The following is a 13,123-nucleotide window of genomic DNA, read 5'->3' as shown; positions in this document are numbered from 1 at the left end:
TTATGATCTGATTCAAATACTGGTTGCAAATGTGTTCTGCATTAGGTTATTGAGCCATGTAAAAAAGTGACTAATTTCTCACGTAGTACCCTTTTATTTCATCCACCCCCTGTACATTTCTTCTTATTTTTTTCCGAAAACAAAACATTAAGTACCAGTCACCTAACTGAATTTCCGTCTCAAAATTCTTTCAAAACATGGTTCAATGTAGGGTCAAAGGTCAAAGATGTTTTCAACAGTCAACGCCTTTATGTTTCAGTACATTCATGTAACCTGTTGATACTCGTGCACATACATATATACACATACAGGACAGACATGCCTGGGTTCCGTCCTTTTGAGTTGCCCCTCTGTCAGTGCCAGAACACCCCCTCCCCCAACTAATTCCGTGAGCGTACCTGGCACATCGCTACGGCGATACAGGCTCTCAGTGCTACCGCGCTCCGGCACTGGACTGGGATTCTGTTAATCCGGTCCAGCAGCCACAGAGCTATGGAAATAGGGCAGGAGAGGTGAACGAAAGAGAGCACTCACCAAATATCACATAGCTTTAGTTCCAACACACAAATCTCGGACAGACCCTACTAGAACATAAATCAGCTCTAATAAAGTCAGTTCCTGTGAAGCAGTTGTAGATTAAACATGCGATTAATACAATGACAGAATAATCAGTCAAGAATAATTATAATCATCATCATCATCATTAGTATTACTACTACTACTACTACTACTATTAACCTATTACATACTATTACTATTACTACTACAACTAAAAACCTATTACCTACTATATATATATATATATATATATATATATATATATATATATATATATATATATTAATAATAATCATAATAGTAATTATATAATAATTAGTATTGATCACATAATAATAATGATTGCTACTATTAATATGTATAATTATACACTTGTATTAATATTTAGCTCTGAGAATAATAATAATAATGCATATTATTAATAGCTAATATTAGTAGTAGTAGCAGTGCTCATCCTACAATATACATATATGTGTATTCATATAAATGTATTATTATTTAATAACAGTGAGAATAATAATAATAATCCAATAATAATAATTATTATTATAATTATTAATAGTTATTAGTAGTAGTATAGTAGCAGTGCTCACATCATAATTTTATCATAACAATTCCTAGCATGAATATTTATTATCAGGCCCCGTTCTACAGGGGTTCTTGCAAAAGGAAGAGCAGCCTCAGTTGATACTGTAATAATATCATATTGCCCCTGTCCCGAATGGCACCCTAAACACTCGCAGTCTTCATATATGAGTCCGCACTTTTGTGATGTAATGGCACTTTGGCTGGATCCCAAATGGCACACTTCATGTGGACTCGCGGTCTCATGGCCTTAAATTGCGCGTACTCGCCAAGTGTACAAGTCCGTAGGGTGTCCCATTCGGCATTTCAGCACTTAGAAGTGTGCTCGCAAGCGCTGCCTTTGTGCCTTCAAAGCGGACTTCAGCAAAGCCTGCACTTTCGCACCCTCCACACGAGTTACCTAGCCAGGAATCATTGCGAAGTTGCCCAATCAGATAATTGAGGGGAGGAGTTTCGTGGCTATTTAACTTTTGGTGGCATGATGTCATCAAGCCTGTCCCAAAATACACTCTCACGTGAACTCGAGGCCAGCGCCCCTTAGGTCTGCACTTCTTGACATCACCAAGTGTGAACTCAAAGGAGGTCCACAAGCCCTGACTGTGCCATTTGGAATCCAGCCTTTGACTGTCGGGAAGAAGTGTGCTGCAGAGCTCGCTTCAGTGCAGGCTCAGCAAAAGTGCACATCAAGGGACTTAAGCCCAATTTATACTTCTGCGTCGAACTTACGCCGTAGCTACGTCGTAGGCTGTGTGTAGCGCGCGTACCCTTCGGCGTACCCTGACGTGCACCTCTCCAAAAATGTAACAACGCGTCAACTCTACGCGGACGCAAGCGCTGTGATTGGTCTGCTAGGACCGCTCCCTCGGGTTTCACATGCTCCCTCTGCGCCCGTGAACGCGTACAACGACGCAGAAGTATAAATGAAAACCAACGCGTTGCCTACAGCGTATAGGCTCCGGCGTAGGTCCGACGCAGAAGTATAAATCAGCCTTTAACAGACACGCGCACGTGGCAGTCACTGGAAGTCCTTCACCGGCAGTCACTCGAGGCGAGTATGACTGTCCTCTCCGTTGTTTCTACTTGTGGGTCTTCAGATGGCTGTAGAGGGCAAACCGCAATCCGTTTACTTTGGTGCAGTGTGGGCAGAGGAGAGTGGTGATCGTTGGTGGTGGTTGAGCCTTTTTGTCTTTCTACTGCATTATTGTAGTGGTGATGCTGGTCATGTTGGCTTCCTCCAAGATGCTGTTGTTGGTGCGTCTGTCCTCCCAGCTGATCCTCAGAATCTTTCGTAAGGATCTTTGATGGTATTGTTTCATTTCTCTCAGCTGCCTGCTGTAGGTGGTCCATGACTCAGCTCCATACAGCAGGGTTGGGAGGACAGTGGCTCTGTAGACCAGGAGTTTTGTTTGGACTGTTAGGTCTCAGACTTCAAAGACTCTTTTCCTGAGTCTGGTTTAGGCTCCACTGACACAACTCAGGTGTTTGTTAACCTCAGAGTCTATGTCAGGTTTTGAGGAAAGAAGACTGCTGAGGTAGGGGAAGTAGTCCACATTTTCAAGAGTGGTGTTGTCCACTTTCATGGTGGGCTGGGTAGCTGGCTGGTTGGGTGGAGATTGATATAGGACCTGGGTCTTCTTGATGTTTAATTTTAGGCTCAGGGCTCTGTATGTTTTGGCAAAGGCATGCAGGATGCCCTGGAGGTCTTCTGTGGAGTGTGCTGTGATGATGTTATCGTCTGTGCACTGAAGCTCTGTGACGGTGGTGTAGTTGACTTTGCTCTTGGCCTTGAACCTGTTAAAGTTGAGGAACCTGTTAAAGTTGAAGAGTCTGCCATCAGTTCTGTACATGACTGGAAGCCCCTCTTCACCAATTAAGTGAAGTATGGCTGCAATGAAGATGGCAAATAGGGTGTGTGTGATGATGTTATCCCTGTTTGACCCTGTTTCCAATGTGAAAGGCTTGGATTTGGAGCTGTTGTTGCTGAGTACTGTGACTGACATGACATAATGTGGAAGCCAAAGTATTCTGATATACTTGTCATGACAGCCAAACCTTGATAGTATGCTCCACAGAGCCTGGCGGTCTACCGTGTCAGAAGCATTTATCAGGTCTATAAAGGCCATGTACAAAGGCTGCCTTTCTTCACTGCATTTTCCCTGTAGTTGCTGTTCTGTGAATATCATGTCTGCTGTACCTCTGGATGGGCAGAAGCCACACTGTAATTCTGGGAGTAATCCCTCAGACAGTGGTAGTAGTCGGTTTGCAAGGACTCGAGCAAGGACTTTGCCTGTTTTTGACAGGATCAAGATGCCCCTGTAATTTCCACATTCAGCCTTGTCCCCCTTCTTGAATATGGTCACTATTAGAGTGTCCCTGAGCTCTGAGGAAAGTTCTTCTTTTTCCCAGACCTTGAGGAGTAGGATATGAATGTGGTACAGGAGCTCTGATCCACCTTCCTTTAAGATCTAAGCTGGGATCACATCTGAACCGGCGGCCTTGTTGTTCTTAAGGCTCCTGATGGTGTCTTGAACCTCTGTTATAGTTGGAGGTTCCCCCATGTCATTTCTGATGAGACTTTGGGGGATGTGTTTAGTAATGTCTATTTCAGTTGTGCTGTCCCTGCTGAGGAGTTCTTGGAAGTACTCCTTCCATCGGGTGTTAATTAACTCGTTGTCCTTCAGCAGCTACTGCCCATCCTTTGTGCACAAGCGATTTAAGCCATGGTAGCTTGGACTATAAACTGCCTTGGTAGCAGTGAAAAAGCCTCTGGTGTTACTCTCTGTCCACCAAGAGTTATTTAACTCCCTCACCTGTCCTCTTTGGCTCTGGAGTGAGCCACCCTTTTGGCCTTGCAGGTTACATCACTTTGCCAGGCACGAAAGGCTTTCCTTTTCTTGGAGATGAGTTGTTCCATCGATGTGTTATTCTCCTCAAACCAGTCTTGGTGTTTTCTGGACTTGTACCCAAAAATGGTTTTGCAGGTAGCAAGGATGGTAGACTTGAGCAGACTCCAGTGCCCTTCAATGTCATCAGGGTATTCTTGTTGGAGGCTTTCCCAAGAAAGGCCTGAAGTCGCTGTTGGATGGCAGTCTCCAAGATGGTGGCTTTTTTCTAGCGAAAGAGAGTGTTAGTGATGGTGAGGTTGTACTGAGCAGATTTGCTGAGAAGCATTACTTCATTAGAGTTGATGTTCCCAATGCCTTTCTTTCCTACAGTTCCCTTCTAGAGGTGTTGATCCTGGCCAACCCTGGCAGAATAAGGTTATCTTCCCTGGGGATTCTTGACAGTGTCTCGTCTAAGCAGGTGTAGAAGGTCTCTTTTACTTACTCTTCAGAGTCTAAAGTAGGGGCATAGGTGCTCACAACTATTGCTATCTGGTTGCTGGTAAGCACCAGACGGATGGTCATGAGACGCTCACTAGTTCATAGAGGTGGCTGATAAGCTGGTTCCTAATAGCAAATCCAACACCATTTGATCCTGGGCTCATCAGCAGCTTTTCCTTTCCAGAAGAAAGTGTAGCCACCATTCTCCTCTTTTAGTTGTCCTTTGTCTGGTAGTCGAGTTTCAGAAAGGGCGGCTAGGTCAGTCCAGTATTTTCTTAGTTCTCTAGCGATGATTGCGGTTCTCCTCTCCAGTCTATCTCTGGTTGCACTATTCATCAATGTGCGCACATTCCATGCTCCAAAGTTCATAGTTCTGTGTTTCTGACCCCGAATGGTGATCCCTCTGGTCGTGGTAATCCAGTCAGGAGATTTGAAGCAGGCTATTTTTAGGGCACCTTTTCGAGACCCTTCCCCACGTGGGGTGAGCAGAGTGGATCCTATAGAGGGCTGCTCAGTTGTGGGTGCAGCTATGGTTGCAGCGCCATTGACAAAACAGATTTGGCTAACTCTCCAGTGCGTATTTGTGTTTGCGCTCTGGAGAATGTCAAATGTTTCTATTTACTATTTACTATCCTTGTCAATAATCGCATGTTGTCTGAGTAAGTACTACATTTTTATTTTTATTTACTTTGCGACCTTTAAAAATGTATGTTATATAGGCTAATGTAGTATGAATATGGGTAGTTTGAATGAAATTTGGACGCACTACATCTGCCATGTTGTTATGGTCACATGACCACCAGCTTCAGTTGCGTCGCTTCCCTGCCATTCATAAATCCCCTCCTGTGGCCTCATGGGATAGTAAGTGTCCTGCAGAATCTTGGCGGAAGTAGTATGTCATCTGGGGACTTTTTGCCTTCTGTTTTTCTAATACGTATTCGGACATACTACTCTTTTGTAGTACTGTTTTCACATACTATATAGTAAGGAAGTATTTGATTTTGGATGCAGCATAGAGTGTTTTTGCAGTGGTGAGCAATGTAGCCAATCACAGAAAAGTTTGTTGATCTCTTGAATTCAATGGCCAATCAGGGGTGTTTAATTTTGTCAGAATCCACTCACCGGTCAAAACGCTGAATCATCTCATGAACAACACAATGTAAATAAGAGATTCCTTGTGCAGTGGAGACAACTTAATTGATTATTACAACTGAGATGAGTGGCAATTTTTTTTGTGATTATAAGGGAGTGATTTCTAGGCTATATAATTCATTCAAAAATTTTTCATTCTGTTTAGAGGGCCAACAGCCAATTACACGCTGCAAAGTTTTGGAAGTGACAACCACATATAAATGCGGGATTCACTCTCGAAATTGACACACAGCACGGGACAAAAATATGTATAAAAAAAAGAGATGATAAAACCTATACGCATTAAGAGCACTAATTTCAGAAGCATCCTCAGTGATTTGATTCTGGAACCTTTATTTGATTTGATTCTGGATATTAATACTAATATATTAATAAGTAAATATGGCTAAATGCAAACACAGAACTGTGGAAATGTTATCTGTGTCTCTCCCACTTGCCCCTGCCTCTATATATTTGAAATCCTTCTCCACTACATACTTAATTGTGAGAATGTAATGCTGAATTTAGTATGTCCAGGCAGCAAAGTCACACACTGATGTTACTCCCACTTAGGATTGCCCAGTTGTAATTTTTTTCCATAAAGGACTGAAGATAGTTTCAAATTGTAATGTTTTAGACATATTTTTTAATATTTTAATGTTTTAGTCCATCAATAGCCTATTTGGCCCATTATCAACCTTCTGTATTCAAAAAATGTTTTCATAGCTAATTTTAAATATCTGACCGTCAAGATGAAAGAGGAGTTGTTTACTTTGGCCGGCATTCCTTTGGGTGCATTGTCCTTGCTCAAGTGACCATGACTTTCCCATCATCATTTCCCATCTTAAAAATTCAAATTCCATGGACGGAATGCTGGAATTAAAGAATCTGTCTTCTCCACTGACTGCTGCCAAGTTAGCTCTACTAATTAACATGCCTTCTGATGGGCACGATCCAAATACCTGATGCTTACTAATCATTTCCCGGTTGCAATTTACCATGGGAAAAATGCGTCTTCAATCCATTAGGGTCATTTATGGAAACTCCAATTAGATCTGACTTTGACAATGTGAAAATACAATAGTTAAATATAACAATTTCTTAATTTTATAAAACAAACAGGACTGCTTTTAAATGTTTCACAATGACCCTGTTCAAAAGATTATAGGGTCAGTAAGATTGTCTTTTCTCTTGAAAGAAATGAATACTTATATTTAGCATTAAACTGATAAAAAAGTGACAGTAAAGATTTTTACATTGTTCAAATAAATGTTCTTTTGAACTTTCTCCATCAAAGAACCCTGAAAAAAATATGTATCTCGGTTACCACAATGATATTAAGAAGCACAAGCGTTTTCAATTGTGATAATAAGAGAGATTTCATGAGCACCAATTCAGCATATTAGAATGATTTCTGAAGGTTCATGTGATACTGTTTTACTGTATTTTTGGTAAAGTGTTGGTTACACTTTATTTTAATGTGTCCCTGTTACAGTACAATTACACATTTAAGTAGGCTAGCCTATTATTTAACTATATGTACTTACTATAGGGTTAGGGTAGGATGAGGGTTTTGTTTAGAGGTAGTTGCATGTAATTATGCCTAATTTATAGTAATTACTATAGTAAATACATGTAACAAGGACACATTAAAATAAAGTGTTACCGAAGTGTTTAAAAAGATGTTAACATGCAGATGTTAACAGTAAACCTCACAACGTGCATTACCTACATGAGAATATTAAATATTAAATATTTGCATCTCATGCAAAAATGCTGATGCAGCATGTTTGCCATGTGTTCCTGTGCAGCCGGGATGGCATTTGTCACTCCATCAAAAGAATAAGCTTCTTGTGTAATGACTTCATCTCTCTATATGTGTGCGCGCGCGCGCCTTCTTTTCGAGTGCGGATTTGCTGGTCGCGCGCATGCCTCCCTCTGCCTGGCTCCTTATAGTGCCGGGCGGGAGGCAGGAATTCTGACCGAGTGGTACGGACATCGCCGCCAGAGACCACAAACACGGAGCTCTCCCTTTAAACAAGGTCTCATGATCGACAACTCTTTCAATCAGTTGTCCTGGCGTGGAGGATCAGGGCGAACGCACGTCTTCCTTCACTTAGAGCAAAGCGCGCGAGTGACAGTGACAGTGGAACTGAACATCAGCATCTAAAACTCAAGGAATTCACAGACGACGAGCCGGCATGTAAGAAGTTTTATTAAATATTTTAATTCAGTTATATACTTTACTTTTAATTAAATAGATTTAAATGTAATAAAGATTTCTGTTCAGATGTTTAATTGAACTATTTCTGTATTGTGGTTGATGCTTTGCAAAACATTTTTTTGTGTGTTTTAATTTATATGAATGCCCTGGACTTAAAGGGACTTACAGTTAAAGTTCACTCAAATATGCCAATTTCCATCATTTACTCACCCTCATTTTGTTCCAAATCTGACGTCAGATAAATATAGAAGATATTTTGAGAAATGTCTCAGTATCTTTTTCTCCATACAATGGAAATCAATGGTCACCAAAACATTCTTCAAAATATCTTTTTTTGTGTGTTCTGCAGAAGAAAATCATGTTTTGGAATGGCATGAGGGTGAGTGAAATATGGCAGAATGAAAGAATGAAACGTGATCGTAGAAATTAATTTTTCATTAATCAATCATCACCATAATATATATAAAAAAAAAACACTTGAAAAATCATTGAACAGCTCTTTCAACTAACAACCAGACTGGAATATACCAAATTATTTAAACAAATTATACATTTTTCTGTTTGGTAACTTTCTTTAGTTACCAAATTCTAGACATCTATTTTAAGTGGTTTTATGCTCACAAATATGATTTGCTTCTGAATCAAGGTTTACAACAATATGTATAAATGTATTATATAAAATTATTAAAAATTAAATATTTATTTAATTAAATATATATATATTTGTAACTTTGTCCAGTGTATGTTACAGAATACATGATCTATGGTGTATTATTTGGTTGTTCAGTAAAATGCATTCACTGTAAAAAAAAAAAATATATATATATATATATATATATATGATCAATAAGTAACAATATGTTTTTACATTGTTTTAACTCACCAAAATAAGTTAAACAATTAAAAAAAAATTATAAGTTATGCAAGATTCAACTCATTTTTTAAAAAGTAAGTTTAGTGGAATTTAAGTTGAAATGACTTAACATCCAAGTTGATTGTACTTAAAAACTTAAGGTGGCAACTTTTTTTTGTACAGTGTTCCTGTTGGTTTTATGTTTGCAGATTTTGACCTGTTGATCATGCATCAGCTGTCTGTGATTTCCCTGTTGGTCTGTCTGTGGCTGGTGGAGCGCTGCCATGGCAACAGTAGCTTGGGCAACAGCCTCAATGATCTACACACTCAGTTTGGTGTCAGCCTCTACCAAACGCTCACAGAGACAGAGAACAACTCCAACCTGATCGTGTCTCCAGCCAGCGTCTCATTGTGTCTGGGACTTCTGCAACTAGGTGCCAGGGGCAACACTTTAGCACAGCTTGAGGGAACTCTGGGATATGATGTCAATGGTAAGAGTAAACTAGCAACACACTTGTAATCTGCATGTTGGTGTCCCAAACAGCTAGTGCAAAATCTAAATCAGCAATGCCTGACAACCTGCCTACCTTTGTCCAATACTTGAAGAGGAAACGTATGATGATACAATGGTCTTCTCGTAGATGCTCGTGTACAGGACATTTTGTCTCGGCCACAAGGAGACCTGGGTAATTCCAGTGACGGGGTGCGCCTTCAGCTTGCCAATGCCTTATTTGTCCAGAGTGGTGTGAAACTCCTGCCAGAATTTACTCAGCATGCCTTGGGATGGGGTAACAGTAGTCTACTGAGTGTAAACTTCAGTAATCCCAACTACACTCATAGTCGGCTACAGCAATGGGCACATTACCAGAGTAAAGGTGAGTGCCGTGATCCTAAAACCACTAGGATCATCATGATTTATGTTTAAAATGTCTTTAAGTGATGAATAAGGCATATAAAAAGATTTAGGATCTTTGTATATGAATTTAAATATACATATATATATATATATATATATATATATATATATATATATATATATATATTGTTAATTATATAGTTATGTAAATATATATTATGCAAAATTAAATACTGATTTGAATTTAAATACAATTATGACTTATACATGATGTAAATATATAATTATGTAAATATACATGATGTAAAATTAAATATTTATTTGAATTTAAATATAAATATAAGTATATATGAAAATATAATTAGCAAATATTTGTTATGTAAAAGTAAATATTGATTAGTTTAAATATTAATTAAAATATAATTATGTGATATAGTACGTAAAATTACATTTTGATTTGAATTTAAATACAATTATGACTTTTAAATGTAATTACATAAATAGATATTATGTAAAATTAAATATTGATTTGAAGATAAATACAATTATGACTTTCAATTATAATTTTGTAAATATGTATTATGTAAAGGTAAATATAGATTAGAGTTTAAATATAAGTATGAATTAAAAAATATAATTATGCAATATAATATGTAAAATTTGATTTTGATTAGAACTGAAATATAATATGATTTTAAAATATAATGTAGAAATAAATGATCTGAAATTAAATACTGATTTGAATTTAAATATAAGTATGAATTAATGTAAATGTATTTGATGTAAATGTAAATATTGGTTTGAATTTAAATGATTCAATTTTCAGTAATAATTAATTATGACTTTAAAAATCTAATTATGAAAATATATTTTATGTAAAATTATTTTTTTATTTATTTAAATGATTAATTATCATTATGACTTTCTAATATAATGATGTAAATATATATTATGTAAAAGTAAATATTGATTTCCATTGAAATAGTTTTATTACACATGACACTAGTATAGTTTTTTAAATGATGTAATTATTATGATTTCTAAAGCGGATGACCATCTCCAGACAAGAGCGGAGCAGCTTGGGTCCGGTGAGGCCCAGGAAGAGGCCTCCGGGAGAGACAGTTTGCTGCACATTGCTCTTCTGAGCACGGTGGTGTTCCATGGTGCCTGGCAGAAACAATTTCTCTTCACTGAGACTCAGAACCTGCCCTTCACCCTCTCAGACGGCAGCACAGTCAAAGTGCCCATGATGTACCAGTCAACCGAAGTCAATTTTGGTAAGGGAAGGAACAAAACAAACACCATTTAGATGGAAGCCTATCAGAATTATATTGGAGGTTTATTTATTTTTTTAAAAGAAAGTTCCCTCGCTTTACCTGTCCACCTGTCTCAGGGCATTTCCGACTGCCTTCAGAGCAGGAATACACTGTGCTGGAGCTGCCATACCTGGATCGCTCCCTCAGGCTTCTGGTGGCGTTACCTGGTGACCGGAAAACCCCTCTGTCACAGCTGGAAAAGCAGCTGACGGCCCGTGCCGTGGGACTGTGGGATACTGGATTAAGGCGCACTAAGATGGATATATTTCTGCCCAGGTAACGTTAAAGAATATTTTATGTAGTTGGGATTCAAAATTAATAATATTATTTATATCCAGGTCTTGTGTGTATTTCAGGTTTAAGATGCAGAGCAGGTTCAATCTGAAGCCTGTTCTTCAATCTCTCGGTATCTCTGATGTCTTCAGTCCCTCAGCTGCTGATTTTAGAGGAATCTCAGGTAGGAAAGTGGGACTGAAAACAGTTTAAACCAATCACAGATGCTGAGGATATAACAGATATCTTCAGTTGAAATCGGTGATTGCAAGTTTTTCTCACTCGTCTACAGATGGGGAAGGGCTTTTTGTATCAGAGGCTTTCCATGAGGCAAGAATAGAGGTGACAGAGGAAGGGACAAAAGCAGCTTCAGCAACAGGTATGTGGTATTTTGCTTGCTGAAAAGGATTAGTAGGGAATTAAAAATAATAGAAATGTTTAGGAATACCTCTAGATATCAAGTACTGTCTGTTTAATGTTAATGAAGACTGATCCGATCCTACGTTGACATGCCAGCATCATATTATAGAATTGGTGATACTGCGGTTTCTAATAGAAGTCATGTTACACCTGGAAAGTCACGATAAAGTGGAAGCAGTGGCAGATCTTTTCTTCTGTATTGTGACGTACATCCAAGAGTAACGGATTATTGGGTGAAAAAAATGTATGACAGGGACTTGCTTCTATGGTTTTACTGCACTAAATATTTAGAGAAGTCTTGCATACGTCACCAGATAGAAGTCTTTTGTTTCCCTTGGAGATTGAGTCATGACATTTTGATGAAAAATTCCAAAGTCAAAATTTAAATAAAAAAAGAAACATACACCGTGAGATCAAACACAATGAGATCAATGACATGCATTTATAAAATAGGGTGAATTTTCCTTGTTTATCTTTTACAAGAGGACAGAGATGATTGTAATTTATTGACAGCCCTGATTTTTTTTTTTTACTTTAAGATGTAATCTGTTTTATATACTCAACAAAGCTCCTCCCTGGGGTGAGTGTGTGTACCTGCTTGAGAATCAGTTGTAGTCAACAGATGGGATATAGTTGAACAGTCTGATCAAGCTGTGAATCCACTGGGAAATAATGACAGAACTTTCTTCCTCCATCTTTCTTTTTAGCGATGGTGCTACTGAAAAGATCCCGTTCAGCAGTTTTTAAAGCAGATCGACCATTTCTCTTTATCTTGCGACAGATCAATACAGGTAAATACTAGAAACTGTAATTAGTATTCATGACATTTTTTTTTTTCATATTCGATAAAAAAATACAGTAAAAACAGTAATGTTGTGGAAATATTATAATTTAAAATACATTTCTATTTGAATATATTTTAAAATGTAATTTATACCTGTGATGGCAAAGCTGAATTTTCAACTCTTCAGTCTTCAGTGTCATGTGATCCTTCTGAAATCATTCTCATGCCAATTTAGTGCTCAAGAAACATTTCTTATTAAAAATAATTTATAATAATATATTTATTTTTTTCCACAATTCTTCGATGAATAGTAAAACAGCATTTATATTTGTAACATTATAATTGTATTTAGTTTAATGAGTCCTTGATGAATAAAAGTATTAATTTCTTTCATAACAAATCTTACCGTTTTGAAAATTAATTTGTGGGCTTTTATTCCACAGGTTCGTTGCTGTTCATAGGTCGGGTTCTGAATCCAGCTGAGATGTCTTGAGAAGATCCATGCAATCACAACTGCTTCAAATTATGAACAAACAAACACACACACACACTTGGCAAAATCATACAAATGTATATTAACATGACTCCACACACCCCTCCTCCTCTATGGTTGGGGGGGTGAGAGGAATATTTGAGGACCGTTAGGAGGGTCCACTGACACTTCAGGAAGAGGGACGAGACTTTTGTACATATTTGTAAATAAAATTTTATTACATCAGGGTTTTTTGCACTTCACAGCGTCTGCGGTCATTTTTTCCCCCTCTGCCCTCAATAAATTTCCTCATTTCTGATGGAAATGT

General features: G+C 38.0%; 1 protein-coding gene across 2 annotated transcripts; it reads left to right on the top strand.

The window, feature by feature from the left end:
• The first annotated feature begins 7,500 nt into the window (after positions 1–7,500).
• Positions 7,501–13,053, top strand: serpine3 (serpin peptidase inhibitor, clade E (nexin, plasminogen activator inhibitor type 1), member 3). Of its 2 annotated transcripts, none has more exons than XM_084122494.1 (9): positions 7,501–7,800; positions 8,884–9,165; positions 9,316–9,549; positions 10,577–10,807; positions 10,924–11,122; positions 11,203–11,303; positions 11,412–11,498; positions 12,247–12,330; positions 12,767–13,053. In XM_084122494.1, the coding sequence occupies exons 2-9, from the start codon at positions 8,901–8,903 to the stop codon at positions 12,814–12,816; spliced, it is 1,251 nt and encodes a 416-aa protein (XP_083978620.1). In that variant the 5' UTR covers positions 7,501–7,800; positions 8,884–8,900; the 3' UTR covers positions 12,817–13,053. The 2 variants fall into 2 exon arrangements, with proteins under 2 accessions (XP_083978620.1, XP_083978621.1); XM_084122495.1 differs by lacking the exon at positions 7,501–7,800 and adding an exon at positions 8,176–8,200.
• The last annotated feature ends 70 nt before the right edge of the window (positions 13,054–13,123 follow it).

Source organism: Abramis brama, assembly GCF_963993115.1.
Source record: "Abramis brama genome assembly, chromosome: 8".
In the NCBI taxonomy this organism is placed as follows: Eukaryota; Metazoa; Chordata; class Actinopteri; order Cypriniformes; family Leuciscidae; genus Abramis; species Abramis brama.
This window is presented reverse-complemented; position numbering and strand designations above follow the sequence as displayed.

Coding starts and splice junctions, on each gene's coding strand:
- serpine3 (XM_084122494.1), top strand. CDS start 8,901: ATGCATCAGCTGTCTGTGATTTCCCTGTTGGTCTGTCTGTGGCTGGTG. Junction 9,166..9,315: donor TCTGGGATATGATGTCAATG/GTAAGAGTAAAC, acceptor GTCTTCTCGTAG/ATGCTCGTGTACAGGACATT. Junction 11,304..11,411: donor TGATTTTAGAGGAATCTCAG/GTAGGAAAGTGG, acceptor ACTCGTCTACAG/ATGGGGAAGGGCTTTTTGTA.